Below are 19889 nucleotides of genomic sequence, written 5' to 3' on the forward strand. Positions count from 1 at the left end.
CACTGGAGATTTTTTTATCAGACCATTCTCTAAAAAGCTCAGATGCTTCCCAGTAGGTCAGTTTCAGAAACGGATCAGCACAAAGATGCTCAATTTGCCCGTGTCCACTAGAGGTGGGAATCACCATACATCCCACGATACGATATTATCACAATACTTAACGCACGATACGATATTATTGCAATTTTTAAAAATATTTTGCGATATTCAAATTCTGTACATAAAGGTAAACTTTATCAATATTCTCACACTCAGTCTTTCTCTCATTTCAGTCAGTTTTATAAACTGAACGGTTTGTATTAGCCTAGTCCAACTTAACTGAATGCAACCATCTGGTACAATTATAGCTATTCTGAACTATGCAATTTATGAAAACTATGCAGCCCATTCAGCAACTGAAGAATTTGAAAGTAAATTAAAACAAAATATCATTTTATATTTAAATAAAAAAGTTTTAAACAAACAAAATATTGATTTCTGCTGTCCATGTATCAATACATTATTAGCAAACAAAATATCACGATACTACAGTATCGATTTTTTCCCCCACCCCTAGTGTCCACATTCCTAAACACACTGAGATGCTGTCATGTCATACTTAAATTAATAAATAGCTCATTATGTGCGCCTAATAACCCAGTGATGGTAAATCTACTATCTAAAAGTAACTAACAGGCTTTTAAGGCAAAACTGAACCCAGAAGGAAGGACAGGATTGGGACTTGGGACATAAGATTAAACATAAGTGACAATGCCAGAAATGAAAAAGGACACCGTGAACTGAACTTCTGTCTACTCAAAGGATAGTTTAATGCCAAAACACCATACTAACAATCATGTACAACATCATAAAAGAGAAGAGACATATTAAACGCAGTACAAACAATGTCTTAATGTACAATCAGCTCCCCGGGGCTTCCTGTGGTATTCTATATTAAACACAGTAATATATAAACTGTTCCAAGATTGTCTGCAGCTGGTTAGGTTACTGACCACTGCTTTTAATGGAGCTGAGGAAAGTGTCAAAGGGTGTCATGTTGCCAGGCAGCTTCTTCTCTGGACCTCCATCCTGCTTATGTAATGATCCACGTGAAAAGTATTAACAATGAAGAACTGAATGTGTTGAAGTTTATATTAAGAATAGGTATATTTCTAATGTGAAACATGCTTTCCAGCATTTAATGTGATAGATATCCATCTTCCATCTAACCTCACCTACATTATCTACAGGGCCAATTCCAATTTTATTAAACTGCTGAGAGGAAAAGGCAAAATGCGTAGTTTACATCCCTCTTTTAAGGGCATACAACATTCACATTTGTACTTCAGCCACAAATACAAACAGACAAACTGTGACTGAAGGAATTATTGCTTTTTCCTTGCTCCTTAATCTGTACACAATTCACACAGCTGACAGTCTCATACTATACATCAGTCAGTGTTTGTCATTAGCACTTATGATATAGTCTTCATAGGTGGCAAAACATCACTGAACCTGTCTTACAGATTCTAACCATTTTGCTTAAATACACAAAAAGCAGATAGTACTGATGAGACTTCAGTACTATATACATACAGTATACTGAACTTAAAAAAAATTATATAAAAAAAAGGACAAATTGTTGCTCAGCTACATTCAATCATCTTAAAACCACGAGTGATGTCTGAAGACTAAAAGGTAGAAATACACAGAACTGATCCAATCATGTAGAAACAAAGACTTCGGGGATCACATGTTCAGCAGAACATGAGCCTTTGGTTTAAAAAAAAAAAAAAAAAAGAAGGTAAAATTTTGTATTTCTTAATAAAAAAAATTTCTTCAATTTCCAGCTAAAGACTGATTACTGTGCGCTCTGATGTACGCTACACCTCAGTGACATCTGTTTAAAAAAACAAACAAGAAACCAGAAAAACTACTTTTATAAACATATTTACACAAAGTGTTTGGGCAGTCATAAGTTATTGTACTCGATACACAATGCTGGAACTAATGCCGAGCATCTACCCAGCAATCACTATAGATGATTTCTTTTTAATATATAGAGTGCACCATTGCACCTTTACCACCAAAAGGGAGAACATTCACAGGCTATACAAGTTTACAGCAGGAACCCATATTAAGTTCCAAGTCCACACACTTTAACAGAGGTAACTTGAACTTGTTTTTGCTACCTAAACACAGAAGCTGAGGTCGTTTTGTTTTTATCTTCTGTAAAATGATAAGTTGCTCCTTATCAAACACTTTTCACTGTTAAGCTGCTGAGTTTTAGTTAGGAAAACCTTTACACTGAATTGCACCATGGAAACAGATGCTCTGAGTGTTTTTCCTCTGTATAGTCATTTCATGTAAAAATTTGCCTTTAACATTATAAATTGCTGCCACCCACTCAAATATACTGACAGCAAATTTTGAAGAAAAAAAATTAAGTTCCATATTACATCTGCTGCAGAGTTTGCAGCATACGCTTTACAGACAAATTCCTGCAACAGGTGCAAAAAAAAGAAAAAGAAAAAGAAAAAAGGAAAACTTAGATCCTGTTTGGATCATGGATTGAAAAACCCTCACAAAGATTTTGGCAACTGAATCCAGTAACGGCAGCTCTGAGAATTCATCCTTGGCAGCTTGTTGTGTGGACATGTTAACAGCCAGTTTGCTGAGACACAAGTATTACGGTGTTTTGTACTTCACCCGGTACTTGTTAATGTTGAGATAATGGAGCACCTCAGGGCTGCAAGTCGTGGTGCAGGCCAACAGGCCTTCTTGTCCATCTCCCATGAACCACTTGCGGCTTTCAGCAGCCATGTCACTGGTCACGTGCTCCTTGGCCCAAGTATCCAGCCAGGCGTGAAAGCGTCTGTGCAGGCGTGTGTTCACAAGCTGGTGGGACTGAAAGAGATAACAGGAACACGGCACAAAGGAACGTCACAAACTGTGTGTACATGAAGCGCAAAGGCTGTCCTATAGCCAAAACCGATTGCGGATGTTCTGTCAGCGATATAGGGGGGAAAGAAAAAAAAACAAGAAAGACAAAAAAAAAAAGAGAAATGCTAAAGTTGCCAAATGTACTTGGGCGTCTTGCCCAAGTAAAGTCTGGGGGAAACAGCTATTGTCTCAAAAGACTATAAAAATTATTATTTTCATATTATTCTCATCCATCGAGAATTGGATACGAATCAAGTGAACATTATCCTGTATGTGAAAAATGTGGAGTACATCACAGTATGACACATACGTTTTTATAAGACTGATCTAAATGAAAACAAATAAAATAAATGAAAAATATCTTTGTACTTCTAGCCATCACAAAAAACTGCTGCATGGTTGTTTTATGATTACTTACCATACAATTCTAACACTGAAGCTTATTGGACAAGACTACAACAACATGGCAAACACATACCTCTTAATTTTCGTCCTTACCTGATGAGCCCGTGTGAGCGCTGTGTGCCTGTACATATAATCTTCTGACTTGCAGACATAAACCATCTTATAGGAGTTCAGCTTGAACATGCACTCCATCTTCAGCTCGCTGCTGCCGTCCTGCGACTTGTCCGAGGAGCCTTTGGTCATTCTCTCCTGTTGCAGCTGCTCCCAACCTCTCTGGCACTTCCTTATCCGTCTCAAATTCCTAAAGGCCAAAAAAGATCGAGAGCCATGAATAATACTGACCGACGCTACAGAAAATCTCTTGATTACACCACACATCAGAAGAATACATCACTTTTTTTTTCTTTTTTTTTTTTTTTTTAAACACAAGGAAATATCCAATTTCACTTGAGAAAGTTTTATGGTACGATTTTGTGCTTGACAGTACTTACTGATCAATTTTAAAGCCTAAGATGTAAGGTCAGAGACGATACACGTACACAAATTTAAGAACAGTATTTCCAAATTTGAGAGGACTGTCCCTTTAAAAGAATTGTAGTTTTTTTTAAACCCATGCAATCCAACTCACCAAGAACCAGCGATAATTAGTTAGGGAGTCAAATCATTCGTGGGAAATGTGGATCTATAAGAGCAGCAGAGGCAGCGGTCATTTCTCTGTACAGTGCACTTCCATTGCACAGCCACATTTTTCCAAATCTTATTATGCTTGGCAAACAATTGGATTCATCCCGATTTTGTGCAGGCAATTTTCTTTTCTTTTCTTTTCTTTTTTTAAAAAAAATGCAATTATTCACCCCACCTGAATGAAAGGTTTAAATGTGTACTTACCACAGAGGGTAAAGGTGAGCGAAGACTGAAACCATGAAGCATTTTTTGCATTCAGGGCTCCACTTAAAAGACATGACAGTGAGGCCAATTTCAAGTAAAAACGGTCACATCACAAACACTAAAAAAGGAAACTGCTGCCTGACCAGATACCAAATCCAAAAAATATGAGCAGAGGGTATTTCAATGTCTTTGACCAGAGTGTCATGAAAATGAGATGAAGACCCAACAGAAGTGAAAATTGATTTTTTCTTTTTTGAGTGAGGAAAGGCCAATTATTACCATTATTCTTATTATTTTTTAAATCTCTTGTGCTGCTGATCTCTCATAGATTTGATGAAAGAAAAAAGAAGACATGATGTGGGTGAGCCCACTGAGGAAATCATAGTCAGATTTATGCAATGGGTTAAAAAAGAGAAAACTCAAGAGCTTTTTTTTTTTTTTTTTTTTTTTTGCCTTTTTAAGAAGTTGTTTGATACGTATATGGTAATGGACAGCCATCTCAAAGTAACGAGAAGAAAACAAAACCAAAAACACAAAAAAACACCAAAAAAAGATGCTTCAAAAGATGTTCATGTGCAACACTCAGCCTTCACGCCTTCATGCACAGCTCTGAGGTGTCAGGAAAGAAATACACCAACATATGAGCATACAATTTAGACAATCATTTTATTTACAAACCCTACTCCTCTGTACAAGTGCTGCAGATAATGTGCTTAACCAGAGTTAAAAAACAAACAAAAAACCAAACAGAAAACCTAAGATCACTAATCTCTTTCAAACCAGGAAAAAAAAAAAATCTCACCGACAACAAAAAGTTGTAACGTGAGTGCACTGCTTCCCCTGAAAATTGTTACAAACATAACACTGGGTATAACAGTTGTGAACAAGTGAACATTTAAACATTTACAGTTTCAAACAGTGATTAAGTCACATACAGGACCTTTGATCTGAATACAATCACAAAGGGCATGATAAGGAAACCATGACGTCCCTTCTCTTCTTTTAACAAACGTTTCTCTCAATCTGTTTTTGTCAAAACATCGTAGGAAAATAAAAAGGGAACAAATCCTTGTTTTGCCTTAAGCTTTTGCATTTATCGACTTCTATTCGTGCGTCACATAATCATTCATCACTTCAGTTCAATACAATGTGAATAATCGAACTAATGATTCTTCTTCTTTTAGCACTCTAAGGGGAAAAAAGTTCAAAACCCACAATCAAGCCAAAAAACATCTATAAAAACTTTACTTACTATAAATAAAATTCCCATTAAAAGGAATCAATAAATAAATAAATTCACTTTAAAAAAAAGAAAAAGGAAAAAAGATGATCGTGTAAAGTGCTTCCGTGTGAGGCTCACAAAACAAACTGAAGAAGTTAAATTTACGGCCAGTGAGATTCTTAGCAGGCGGACATTCAGGCACCGCGAGCACAACTAATAACTCCTCAAATTTCCTCTTACAAAAAACAGGCAGCACGCTCACATCCACACAGTTTCCTCTTTTTGTTTTTTCTCAATTAGCTTTCAAAGTCAGGCTTGTGCTGAGGTGCCTCTGTTTCTATCTTGACAAAAATGACTTGTGTTTGGCAGCTGGTTTGGCTCGGCAAACAGTTGAGTGGCTGCTCAGCTGACTAGAGCCTCGCCTCGGGACAGAAGCTTAAAGTGTGCAGACAAGAGGGAGACATGGCTGGAGCCTCACCTGGGGAGGAACACGGGCTTTTGGGCCAGATGCTCACGCAGCTCTGGGGATGAGGAATCTGAGTTCAGGTACCTGCCTACGTAGTCTGACCACTTCTGTGGAGGATAGAGCAGAACAGCAACCAACCATGTAAATAACAAAGACATACATTTAGGTTCTGTATGAAAGCAGGTTGGAGGTTATAGCCTTTCATTCTGGACCATGGGACACTCCTCAGAGTGTAGGAGGGTTTAAAATCACAGGTGCACAAATTAATAGCCAACACTAGTTTGTAGAGGTACATGTGTATGTAAACCACCAAGTACAAGGAATTTATAATACAGGAATATGATTAAAAAGTTTAAAACTGAGATGACTAGTGCTTGACAATTTATTAAATCGTAATATCAAACTATTACCTGATAGTGCTATACTAAAAATTCTTGAAGGGCAAAACATATTAAGAGATACACGAAGCAATGCCACCCCAGCGTCACATATACTACATGTCTACTTAATAAACTGCTGTGTGCATGAATTGCATTTTGTGAGTCTTACTTCTGCCTCTGCAGGCTCATCAGAGTTTTCCTCTTCTGTATCCAGGAGCTCTACTGCCAGACTGACAGAGGCTTGGTTCTTCACAAACATCATCTGGATAAAACGAGACAACACACACAGAATTAGAAAAAAATACTTATTGAGGGAGAAAAACAAAATAAAGTCAGACTGTTTTAAAATATAATTATTCATTTCCGTGCTGTTTTGTACCTTGAAGCAGTTCTCATCCGGCATAAGCTGTTCTGCTTTGCGCTGGTATCCCCCCTCTGCGGCGGCCCTCGATGCCTGTGTGGGCAGTGTGCCCCCCGTGGCTTTATTGGAACTCTCGCTCAGATACAGGTCCGTCACACGCACAGACACATCATCAGTGACAAGGTGCTGGAGCTGTAAGAGTAGGTTAGTATGCAACGGGTGTGTCCACATCAGCATGTAGAATCAAAACAGCAGCACCTTCAGTGACTATAGATGCGTACGTTTGGTCATCGACTAGAGGCATTACTGAGTTTCGACATGAGGAGCATGTCTATTTTATTTTCCCCCTTTTTCTTCTCCAAATTTAAGTACGAGCCTACAGCTCGCGATGCCACTCTAAGGTTAAAAATGTATTTTTTCTTAAGACTTTGTACCTTGAAGACGAGCAAATAAACAAATTGGTAAACAAATAGATGAAATAAAATGAGAAAATCTTAAAATGTGCTGACCTGCCGGACAATGCTTTGGATGAGTTTATCCATGGTGAAGGCAACGTAGGCATGGACAGTAAACATCTCCCTCAGGGAGTCCTCATACTGAGCCGGCTCCATGTTTCCATCCAAAAGATTGCGAACCATTTCCAAAAATACTGAGTAGTAGTCCTCCACATCAACATCCACTGCAGACAGAAAACACACACACAGTGAGTAATACATGGAGGAATTGTGTATGACGCACCATGACTGAGAGTGTTCATAGCAAAACGTAACAGTTAAAAAGCCAGTTTCTCACTTACTTGGCTCCTTCATCTTCAGCTGGATGGCTGGATTTTCGTTTTTCTCCCTTTTGAACCCCAACACTTCTCTTTCCCACTCTCGTTCACGAGCATCCTCTTCGATCTGCTTCTCAGCTTGCCCGTAAATTCGTAGCAAACGAGAACAGAGGATGTAGTGAAGACGAAGGAAGACATACCAGTAGTTGTTCACGTAGAACAAGTTGTAGGCATCGTCAGTTCCCCGGAGCTTCTGAGCTGCCGTGTTGCTGAACAGGAGCTTGGACTTGGTTGGGCTTCTGCCTGGCAGGCCATTGTGTTTCTTGCTGTCATCTTGATCCATCTCTGTGTCTTCGTCCTCTTCTTCCTCCTCCTCCACATCAGAGAGCTCACCTCGCTGTGCAAACAGCAGGTCGGGGATGAAGTGGTGGACTATCTGTTTGATCTTGCACTTGTCTTCTTTCTGGATGCCGACCTGCCTTTTGACGTGGTGAATGATGAGGGAAGCAGCATCCTCGAGGATCTGGCTGTCGTCGTAGGTCAGAGTCATGTGTGGGCCATTCGGTGGCGGTGTAGCAGATTCCTCTGATGCCCGCTCCTGGCGCTACAGGACAAATACAGGAGCATTTAGACTGTAATGTTTTATGAAATTTACAGTTTAGCAAAATACATTAAAACCATTTACCTGTTGATTTTTTATTTACAATTAGAGAATCATAATATATAAGTGGAGCATTATTGTTTGATTCAAGGATAACTGCGGCAATAAATTTAGAATCAGTCTAGATTTATTCTGCATTTATAAATATCAAATAACAAATAAATAATATTGTTTAAAAACAATTTACTTACTTCATCATATAACATCTCAATTTCATTGAGCAAGGTCTTTGAGCGTAATACTTTGGTGTCATTCTGCTTGAAGTTAATGCCTTGATGGTCAAGTGACTTCAGGTAATACTTTTCATTCTGCTCCCGCCAGATTTTGTTGAAGCCCCTTTGGGCTTCTCTCCACTCCTCATCCTTTATTTTTAATCTGAAAACAGAAGAAACAGATGTTATAAAACTGTAAAGGTGTGAGCTGAGGAGGACACACTAAAATCTAACTGTTACCTTTTTAGAACTATGGGGACGGACACAGCAGGGTTCTTCTTGAGTCCTTCAATGATGTCTTGAGCTTTGTCCCCATATATCCGCTGGATGGCTTTGCGATGAATGACCTCTGAGGAGCCACCCATTGTGTTGTCCAGCTTGAAGCGTAGCTGCTCTTCCGCTGACATACGAGAGAGCCGTCGCTGCACTGTCTCGAGGGCTCGGATTGTGGCAAGGTTGGTCTCCAACACAATATCCAGCTACAAAAGGAACAATCACATTCAAATGAATAATTTCAACAGAACCAGATTTTGAAATGGCCACCTGGACAGTTCATGTGGTGTGAGATCTTTTCCTGTGATTTTTTGACTCCTGAGCAAATCGCATCACACAGACATTTATGTAAAAGATACATATTATGTAAAAGAACCTCCATTATTCCATCTTCTTAACCTCTTCTACATCCAAGGGTCTTATTTTCATTTGGAGCGTGGGTGGACTGAGTATCTCTTACCTCAAAGCGCTCATCTTCACATCTGTAAATGTGTTCCTCATATTGTGTCTTCTTGGAGCTCACAAATGTGGAGTCCTCAGACCATGAAGGAAATGACACCCATGTGTCATTCAAAACCTGCAACAGGATGTTACACCATGCAGTGAAAACACATTATTGTTACTCTAAATATGAGATGCGTTTCATATTTATGTAGCAGTAAAATAAAAATGCATGAAACTTAATCTAGTTAAAAATGTCTTGATTTTGTGGTGAAACACTGGGTTCAATAACATCAGTTGATCAAAGAAGTCACTCATTATCTAAATTTAAATGGCTAGTTACAGCCAAAAACAGTTCATGTAGTTTATAAAATTAAAAATATGTTTTTCAGTAAGCAGATCATACCCTAACTTATTATCTAGACACTTAAACATAATAAGGCAACATTAAATGTAGTCAAACAGTTCAATGATCGCTAACACTTCCACCAACCCACTGATCGACTAAGAACAAGTTTGCTGGCATCTGCTCAAGCCATATTTAACTACAGGTACCATCTGAACTTTACATCAGTTTCTGCTCCAGAGGACGCTGTGTGGGGCAAATACATTCGCTGTTGTACCCGGTGGCCAGAGGACAAAGGATAAAATGTACACTGTAAGACAAATACCTTTATTAAACCGACTTCCTTTAACGACTCACCTCTCTGCACAGGGGTGTTCTTCCTGTGCATTTGGGCTGCTGGAAGCTCTTTGGCAGCGCTCTATAGCTGGACCCCAGCTTCTTGCAGGAAGAGTAGTCGATTTCCATGGCGATACCCTCTGTGGCACGCTCCTTGGGTAAACTCTCTGCATGGCTCGACTCTCCGTGACTGGACTCTCGGTAGCCCAAGAAGTTTTTAAACCATGTAAAAAGCTCGGGGAATTTTCTGTCAGTCACGCCACAACATAAGTGAAATACAGAGTTATTGGTGCGGTTAGGGTTTAAAAGTTAGCAACATATTTCAAACAAATGCATGTGGTTTACTGGTTTACATGTGGGTGATTAAAGTTTCATTATGTAATGTTATGTATCAAAACAGTGTTTGATTTCAAGTCAAATCTGAAGGAAGAAGAAGAAGAAGAAGAAGGAGAAGACGACGAAGACTCAAGAATTACATACTGAACCAGTCAGTTACAAAATTGGACCACAGGTATTCCCCATTCAGTACCTAAAAACTGTATGTTTAAACTCACCCAAGAAATGGGATAACTAACTGGACCAGCTCAGTGCGTGAAATGACTTCCTGGTTGAAGATGTGCAAGCAGCGTAGGAAGTTGTCATATGCCTCAGAGCTTCGAAGAGCCTTCTTTACCTGTTAAAGTGTTTGCAGCCATGACAAATAAAGCAAAATGAGATTTATTTTCATCACAGATCAGTGCAAGTCTTTATACCAACACTCAAAGTGACAATACTGACCTTCTCGAAGAACATCGTTTCAGTGCTGGTGCTGTGTTTGCTCACGTCACTCATGCCATGGTCCTTCCCTGTTATTTTAGGTTTCTTCTGCAATGGTGTAAAGAGATGTTGACTGTTGGAGGCCCTCATATGTCTGAGTCTTGGGTAGATTTCGCTAACCCTAATTGCCAGTTTGTCTGATGAACTTGGGTTGTACTACTAGCACAATCTAATAAACATGTTCTGTAGTAAATCCTCTTTTTATGAAACTACAGATGTTTTGCTTTTGTCAAAACTGTCTGGGGGCTGATATCTGGAGTCAATGTACTGTCCATACTTCTTAATTGTAGGCTTTCACTGATTGAAACAAAAAAGGCCTGTTTCACCCTACATGTAATGCATACAAAATATATGAAATATTACCTTTCTGGTTTAAAGTACAAACAGCTGAATATATGCAGAGTCAGAGAGTAGATGGTTACATACCTTGACAGGTGGTGTGGTACCCACGCCTGAGGGTCTCCTGATTGGAAGGCCGTTCTGGCTCAGTCTCTGTTTGTTGTTCAGGAAGTGTCTCTTTACTGTGCCACCATGATCATTACGGACCGACTCGGCCCTGTCTGGTGCTGTTTTGCTCAGTAGCTAAAAAAAGGGCAATACACATGATCTCAAAAAAAGCAAGACAACAAAATTAACAGTATGCAAAGAGAATTATGTAACAGGGCTCGCAAAATCGCTAGCCCGACGTCCCGGAGCTAGCGATATCTCCGGTTGGGCGACCAAAATCTATCTCAGCCCCGCCTGTCGGGTTATCATATAGCCCGACGGGTGGGGCTGAGATAGATTTTGGTCGCCCAACCGGAGATATCGCTAGCTCCGGGACGTCGGGCTAGCGATTTTGCGAGCCCTGTGTAAATACCATTCATTCGATTAAGTGAACCAGTGCTTTTCCTTCCAAGCTCTATTTTTATGCTTCGGTTCTACCGGAGTAGTGATGTGTGATTCTGAGCTAAAAATAATGCATCATACACTGGGCCTCTGTGCACCTATTGTGTGACCCTTTAGCACCAGCTCCTCAAACCAACTCTCTTCTGCTTGTTTTGCACAAACACTGTAAAAAAAAAAAAAAAAACTGTAAACATACTAAAAAGCAGTTCTGTGGAGTTGAAGCTGATTGTAGTTACTAAGAGCTCATAAGTCCCTTAGCAGCTTTCTGTCAGAAATGTGCCTCCTGAAAGCAGGAAGCCAAACGCAACAATAGCATATAACAGCTAATGATTTTCAGAATAAAACACTATCTGCAATGCAAGAAATCTTATGAAGGACAGAACAAAACCTTGCAACAACCCAGACCTGAGCTTAGTGTATTCCCTACGCTCAAAACAGTATTCGGGAATATCTTTGGACGCACGGAGGCACCGTCCAGATCTTTAAAGACCTGGAGAATCCACACCAAGGTGCACCAAAGCTGATCTGCCAACACATGGTGACCCAACACAATACTACAATATTTTATGCTGGTTTCTCTTTTAACTTGGCACCCATCTGTAAATCAATTTCATTTCCAATGCAAACAAGTGGTTTTAAGGAAAAGTGCAAAAGACAGACAGTTACAAGGATGCAGTAACTCCTAGTCATACCATGTGTATTTGCAGGGACGTTTAACAAAAGAATTGACCGTGATGTCTGGAGACTCACCGCTGAGCTGTTGGCATCAGGCAGGAACTGCCCGAACTCTGAGAGCAGGTCCTCTTGGTTCTTGAAAAGTCTTGCAACTTGAGTGTAAACCTCCTGCTCAGTCAGTGCTGGGGTGTAGTTTCCTCCAGCTTCTTTAGCATTTCGCTGTTCCTTCTAAAAATATATATTTTTATAAATATACAAGGTATGATATAATTAAAATTTACTTTCACGTTTATTTTTGCAGTTGCATGTAAAACTATTTGAAATTTTATATCTTATAATATCTTAATAACAGTTTAATGCTGTGTATATTTCCTTGCCTGGTATGTGTGCAGGATTTCCAGGAAAGCTTTGTAGATGTCTGGCTGACCTTGGAAGCGGTTTTTGATCTTGTTGACATAATTTATAGCATGGTTGAACTCCACAGGTTGGTTGTTTTGGATAGGTGGCCCACTGGATGGTGTGCTGCTGACAGGAGTGTGGGACTGAACTGAAGGAGAGCGGGGCGAGGCGTAAGATGGGATAGATGGATTGGGTTGGCTGGTGGGTGTATGGGCTGGAGACTGAATTGGCTGTTTAGAAGAACAACAAGTGAAAAAAGTCATTTAATGCATCTGTCATACTAGATGTAAACAAATAAAGAACATCGTTATCTACCTTGCTGGTTTTATTTGGAGCAGGCTGGGCAGGGATAAGTGGTTGGGTGGTGGTAGTGAGTGAGCCAGCCTGTGGCAGACTCTGGTGCTGGTGGTGGCTGGGGGCAGGCTGGCTGGGTGCTCCACTTGCAGGGATGTTCTGAACAGAAACACCGTGTGGTGTGATGTAGTGGATCTGATTTGGCGTGGTCACATTGACTAGATCGTTGGTTTGAACTTCAATCTTGTATCCAGGTGGCAAGAAAGTATTGAAACCCATGATGAGGTCTGGGTGGCCCTTGAAAAGCTGAGACACACGGTTGATGACTCCAGGAGTGTCTATGCTGTAGTAACAGAACAAGTTTTGGTACTTTAGTTTCTGAAACACTGTTATTTGGATTCATAGAGATCACTTAGGTGTCATGGTAAAATACCAGTTTTTCTTATCAGATGTTAAGAAAAACTGGCAATAAAACAAAAACTCACCTCTGCGACTTGAACTCTTTCATGATATCAAGGAAGTCATTATAAACTTGAGGTTGATTCCCAAACTGCAGTTTTACTTGATCCAAATAAGACAAGGCATCTTCAACCTACAAAAAGAGAATGGAGAAGATTGTCAGATGATCACCACCAAAATGGCAAGACAGGGCAAAGGCAGAGAACTTGTCCCACTGGTGCTCAGAAAACAACCTGAAGCTGAATATCTTTAAAACAAAAGAGGTCATAATGGACTTCAGGAGGCATGGACAGGTCCACTCCTCTGTTATTATAAATGGAAAATGGGTGGAATCTGTCTCCACCTTCAGGTTTCTGGGCACCCAGATCTCCAATGATCTCATCAGGACCCACAACACCAACGCCTGGGTAAAGAAGGCCCAACAGCGGCTGTCCTGAGGATGAATAATCTGGACCAGAAACGGCTGCTGGCCTTCAACCACTCCTCAGTGGAGAGCGTGCTCTCCTACTGCCTGGGTGTTTTGTATGCATGGGCCACTACTGAGAACAGTAAGGCTGTGGAGAGGGTAATTAACACCCTCTGCCACCCCTGGAGGTCATTTCCAGAGCCTCCTGTCTCAGAAAAACCAGGGCCATCACAGGTGACCCCTTGGACCCCGCCCACCACCTGTTTGACCCTCTGCCCAGTGGTCGGTGCCTCAGGACAATCAGGTCCCACACCTCCAGACCGACTAACAGGCCCCCGCCTCACCAATCTGAGACATGGTCTGAGTAACCGTTATCACTCAGGCCACTCACACATGGACCCTATTCAGATCGAGTCTTTTCTTTGCACTACCTCCAGTCACTTTGCTCTCCATTGTGTGCCCTTCTATTGTTTTGTACATATTCCTCTAGTTTGTCTCTTCTGTTTGCTATTCATTCCTGATATCTTTGCTATATATATATTTTTTATCCTGCACAGTTGGCATTGGCGCACCCATTATTTATTGTACAGTAGGGCTGCCACGATTAGTCGACTAGTCACGATTACATCGACTATCAAAATTGTCGACGACTGATTTAATAGTCGACAAGTCGTTTGAAGCTTTGTAAGATCCCAAAAGACGCAGGAATAAGTAGTAGGATTTAAGAGTGTAATGACGGATTTAAACAGAAGATGGCAGCACTGCATGTACAAGGATGCTAGCTGCCGTTAAACCCCGAAGAAGAAGAAGCTGTGTCCCAGAATTCATAGCGTGGCCCTGCTCAGTTTCCAACAATGGCGGCAGCTAGTTAGTTTTAGTATTACTCTTATTATTCTTTCTGGGTCACAAAATAAACGTTTAATATATTTTCAGGCGAGAATGTAACTGTATAAACCTCAAATATCTGCTCAGTTTATCAAGATACCACATATATAAGCGCTCCGACGTTTTCGCAGATGTCTGTTACCCACTAGCTCGATAGCTAGCCGGGGTTCAAGGCTCACTTGAGCCGGTGAGAACACCGGACTCCGGCAAATCGTTTTCAAACCTACCGCGGTCTTTTGCTACTCAGGTTAAACATGATATATAAGTCACTTAGATAACTTAAAAATGTTATTGTTTGGCTTTTGGCTGGTGCAATAAGCTGTACGTTTTACGTCCAGTGGATGCATGATCTGATTAGTTGACTAATTGCAAAAATAATCGGTGACTAGTCGACTATCAAAATAATAGTTTGTCGCAGTCCTATTGTACAGGTACAATGAAAATATAAGGGCTACTCTATTCTAAAATGGCAAACCACCAAATAGCAAGATCATATAAAGCTGCTCAACTATACCAAAAACGTAATGATTGACTAAATTAACTAAACATTAACTTTAAATATAATTCAATTGAAAACAAAAATCAATTGAAAAGAAGTGCCCTGACTAGGCTGTGTTTTCTGCAACAACTGATTTTCACTGGACCGAAATATACACTGGGATATATGATAACAAGGTGGCAAAAGACTTATGTGTCCCAGAAGACCTGAACAGACTCAAGATTGACTCAACTGTGCAGATCTGTTACCTGCTGTGCATGGCCCAATGTGGTCTAGGTATATGACTTCAAAGGTGTAGAGACAAAGGTCGCTGCATGCAATTTTTAATAATCCTTTAACAGCTTCACCTTCAAAAATATTGTGAATTTTTAGCTCCATGTCTATAATCTCTCATCTTGCTGTATTAACCAGGGACTTTGAGGTTTTAGAGAGGGCGGAAAATGCTCACTGGTGAAAAGGGAAGTGGTGCACTTGATTATAAGGGAGAGGGAGAGAGAGAAAAGATGTCCATGTAGCAAAAATGAATGTTAAAAAGTAATAGTTTCATCTGATTTCTTTTAAACTGCTGGAAGCCACAGCGGTAATTAATTTGGCATTAAAATCCAACTAATGGTCCAACCCTATAAGTTGATAAGTAGAAAAGGTTTAGGATGTTGATGAAAAGCCATATATAACAAGTACGCCAGCTTCAATACTATTTCCCTTTTTTGCCGTTGTCTATTGGACTTTGTTCACCTCTAACGAAGGGTGAACAATGTGTATGTATCTGAATGCCTCCTGTGTAGAAAGATGAAACTTGTTGCTGCTCTACAAAACATACTCCTCACTCTATCCTTTCAGCATGCAGACACAATGTAATTTTAAAGGCATTCGCTTTTTGCCTTTGTGCACTCGGGATGAACAGCTGTTTTGGTTCATTCTGGTCCTCATGTTTTCATATATGTGGTGATGTACAGATACCTTCAGCCGCTGAAACTGCTGCTGTCCTGTGGCTGAAGGCATGGGTGCAGGTGGATGAACATGACCTTGGACCACTGCAGGGCCCTGTGACGGCACTGCTAGAGCGTGTGAGTGAGGACCAACGTGTGGTGCTGTACTGTTGTGTCCATGCCCATGTCCACTTGTGCTCTGAGGCATTGCAGAAACCTTTGAGGAAGAAATAGATATTTTATATAATATAGACATTTAGACAAGATTAACCATGTCACTAGCAGTATTGTAAATATTACAGATTACATTGTTGCAAAATAAAGGAAAAGAAAATCAAATCAAAATGACACCTACTTCTTAAACACATTGTTAAATAATATAATATATATATAATATAAACACTTCTTCAGGTATCTGTGCAGATTTATCATACCTGGTAGCCCTGGGGAAGAGAGTACTGGATGCTGGTCGATGGCTGCATCTTGTCTGCAGGTGCCTCTATTACAGTAGGGGCCGGGGCAAGGGCCCGGTGCTGGAAGTTTTCTGTAATTCCTTGTATTTGAGGTCGGCGTAATAGCTGCTGCTGAGGCGCAAGTATTGGTTCCTGGTCCTCCACACGCCTCTTCATTATATACACATAGTCAAAAGGACTGGACGGGGGGTAAATAATGATGGACAATTTACAGGCTGTTAGCATTTGCCATTTTTTTTAAACACACCCACATTTTATGTATGTATGTATATATATATATATATATATATATATATGTATATATATATATATATATATATATATATATATATATATATATACACATACATACACACACACACACACACACTTTTAAGCAATAATAATTGCACAAATAATCATGCAAAGACATCAACCGTTTAAACAAGTTCAGGGCTGGTCAGCCTCTCACCTTTAACATGCAACTTACAAGTGGAAACTGCAACATGCTGATTAGCATTTTTCTCTCTGGCTAGCTGATTCATTTAGACAGTGCTCTCCAAAGCTGTCTAACATACCACTGTATGTGATTAAATAGATAATAAACTGGCCTGCATTATTTTAACAGTGACAACAACAGTAAGTACTCATTCATTCACAGTGATCAAATTAAATTTGAGTTTCACTATAAACAACTCAAGCAAAACTTTTCTCACAAGTGTCACACAGATAGGTAACGGCAACAAATATTAGGACAATTGTTGCAAAGTGGCTTAAAAGCTGGGCTTTAAGCAGTGGCTTCCAAACAACACTCCTTTGGCATAACTAAGCTCAGAATGTGACACCAATCTGCTTTGCTTCATTGTGCTTCCTCAGTGTACACAGAGGCTTTACAGGACTTAAGCTAGAGAGGTTAAACCCAATGATATTTGGTGGTCTTCTGAGAGAACTAACAGTGGTGTGAAAACACACCTTCTTTGACAGATATAGTCTGTGTACATTTTTTGGCTGAATAGAATAGTAATTCTGTATTTATTTATTACTGAGTTATTATAATAAAAACAAATGCAGATACCAACGCACTCCGCCATAAAAGTAGTAGCAGAAAAAAAAAAAAAAACAAAGCTATGAGCAAAAGTGATTATTTAAGGTTGTCCGTAAATAGACATGCCATCATGTTCAGCAGACTGACTGTGGCGGCTGGCTAGGGACCGTCTTTCAAAAGACATTAAGACAGAGTGACGCTGCCAGAGCTGTCATTGAGTCGACTCAGTGAGACAAATGATAATGACAACGTTCAATGCACATGTATTATGTGCATTTTTTTTCTCCTGTAATAATTTTTTATAACACAAGTACAAGCCTATTGGTTATGCCATTCATTCTCCTGTAAGCATTCGTCGCATGTAAGACTTTAAGCATATGCGAACACCGCCGATGACTAGACTTTAAGTTAATATTTTTACGTTTTATTTGTATATTTTACAACTTAAAAAATACACGGGGGTGTGGAAAAAACACGTTTGAGAAAACGTAACAAGTTAAACTTGTAGCTGCAAGCACAGCGCCCACCATGAGTGTACAGTAAAGAAATTTATCGACGGTTCCTAAGCAAACGTCACCGCATTTGCTAAGAGGAGAGGAGACATTGTGCCTCACTGCCGCGCACAACCAATTTCGGAAAACACGGTGACTGAGCGTACGGTCTTCATTCGCCGAGATCGTGTCTGTAGCGTATCCAGCTTCAGAATTTCTATGCCGAAGCGCTACGCAAATACGGCAGATAGTAAATTGTGTCGAAACTGATTAAGTAGGACTAAAAGAAACTTGAAATTTCGCCGACAGTCAACGTTTTGCAGGCATGTAGGCGCTGTCTCTCTCTCGCTGGCTGTAGCCCTGCCGTATCCCCTCCCCCTCTCTCCCAAACACCGAGCTTGTAAGGCTATCGGTTTTCGGTGAGCTGACCGCTTTCGCTAGTCAGATGGCTGACGTTGACTTCAGTTCTAGCTTCAAAGTTATGTGGAAAGCAAGTTACCCTCTGCTTCGTGCAGACTGACAGTTAAATGTTAGAGAAAAAACCGGAACATATCAGTTTGTCACAGCCGGGTCTTCGTTAACAGCCCTCAGTAAACGGGAGTCTAAGTAAAACATTAGACGAGCAAAACATACTGGCTACCTGACGTTACCCTTGCCGTTGGGTAGAAGACGTCGAAAAGAAAACAGCCATGCCTAATCGCATCAGATAACGCGGCAACACAGTCGGTGGCTTAGTTTGTAGCGTACGGGGTACCGGTACAATTGGGGCAGTTGAATTAAGTTTTATGGTCAGTAATTAATTTGGCTATGCTAGGTGGTTAGCTCAAGAAGAACACCAGCTAGCAAACGAGCTAACACTTCGCACAGCTAATGCAAATGTCGCATAAACGGCAAGTTAAGCTAGAAGTTGCAAAAATGATTTTTTTTCCTCCCAGCCAAAACTACTTATCTGTCAGTTACGTTACTTTGACATCAACCCCGATCCAGCAATAAAAATCAGTTGTGGCAAGAACAAACTGTGATCAAAAATACATGTTGTCAGGTTAGCCTGTAAGCTAGTTCATGGTCGCCGCTCTTAGATTGCTAACCTAACCAGCGACTTGGTTCCACTGACTTGTCGACACTGCAAGTCAACGCAACCGCAAATAAACTCCCACACTATTCTGCTATAACACTAAACTACACCAGCAACAGAAAGTAATCTGCGTTGGCTCACTATTTGGAGACTAGACAAGGTTATTTAGTAGCTAACTGATTGCTATGTTAGCACAACAACCAACCCCCCTCATCACTACAGACTCTCCGGCTAGCCAGCTAACACCACTTTAACTTACCTCGGGGAACCGCCACCAGCAACAACTTGACCCACCAGTGGAAGGGATCTCGACCAACACGCCGCTACTCGTGCATTCACCCGACGGTGGAAAAAAACGAAGTTTTAAGAAGTAGCCGTAATTGGAAATGTGGAAAATCAAACTGGCCGTAGTGGCTACGTCGCTAACAACAGTGTGTGTGTGAAGCGGTGTTCCTTGAACATAGAGGTGTGTCTATTGGGAAGGGCGGGCTGGTCTCCTCCCAGTTTGAACCGGGATTGGTCAGCACTACAGAATGAAAACAAATACAGTTAAGGCTGTGGGCCAGGCCTGTACCATACCTTTGGTTAAAGGCGTCTATGGTCATGCCAAGTGCAGGGTCATCAGCATGCCATGGAAGGAATTACGTGTACGGCACAATATACTGAATTCAACAGATAAACTCAGTAACTTTCTTGTCAGTTACAATGACTAACTACACAGTTAGTGCATTTAATAAGTATTTATTTGCACTGATATTTAGGCTTGTATATGTATTATTCTACAACTGATTCTGATATGATGACACCACACATGTGTTGATAAAATAAGATATGGCTAGTAAGTGTACCTTAGAGCTAAATAATTAAATTGCACACACTGATCTCCAAGGC

General features: G+C 40.4%; 1 protein-coding gene across 2 annotated transcripts; it reads right to left on the reverse strand.

Annotated features, from left to right (window-relative positions):
* Positions 1–785: 785 nt before the first annotated feature.
* On the reverse strand, positions 786–19478 carry LOC102781377 (paired amphipathic helix protein Sin3a-like). Of its 2 annotated transcripts, none has more exons than XM_087840752.1 (21): positions 19258–19478; positions 16370–16586; positions 15967–16152; positions 13243–13349; positions 12779–13100; positions 12442–12693; positions 12140–12292; positions 10928–11083; positions 10463–10549; positions 10240–10358; positions 9707–9932; positions 9023–9139; positions 8530–8768; positions 8269–8452; positions 7441–8020; positions 7154–7323; positions 6663–6836; positions 6453–6545; positions 5916–6007; positions 3421–3628; positions 786–2886 (listed from the first exon to the last, which is right to left on the reverse strand). In XM_087840752.1, the coding sequence occupies exons 2-21, from the start codon at positions 16562–16564 to the stop codon at positions 2668–2670; spliced, it is 3879 nt and encodes a 1292-aa protein (XP_087696878.1). In that variant the 5' UTR covers positions 16565–16586; positions 19258–19478; the 3' UTR covers positions 786–2667. The 2 variants fall into 2 exon arrangements, with proteins under 2 accessions (XP_087696878.1, XP_087696876.1); XM_087840750.1 differs by having other exon boundaries at positions 5916–6010.
* Between the last annotated feature and the right edge of the window lie 411 nt (positions 19479–19889).

Source organism: Neolamprologus brichardi, chromosome 1 (assembly GCF_056152115.1).
Source record: "Neolamprologus brichardi isolate AB-2024 chromosome 1, ASM5615211v1, whole genome shotgun sequence".
Taxonomy (NCBI): Eukaryota; Metazoa; Chordata; class Actinopteri; order Cichliformes; family Cichlidae; genus Neolamprologus; species Neolamprologus brichardi.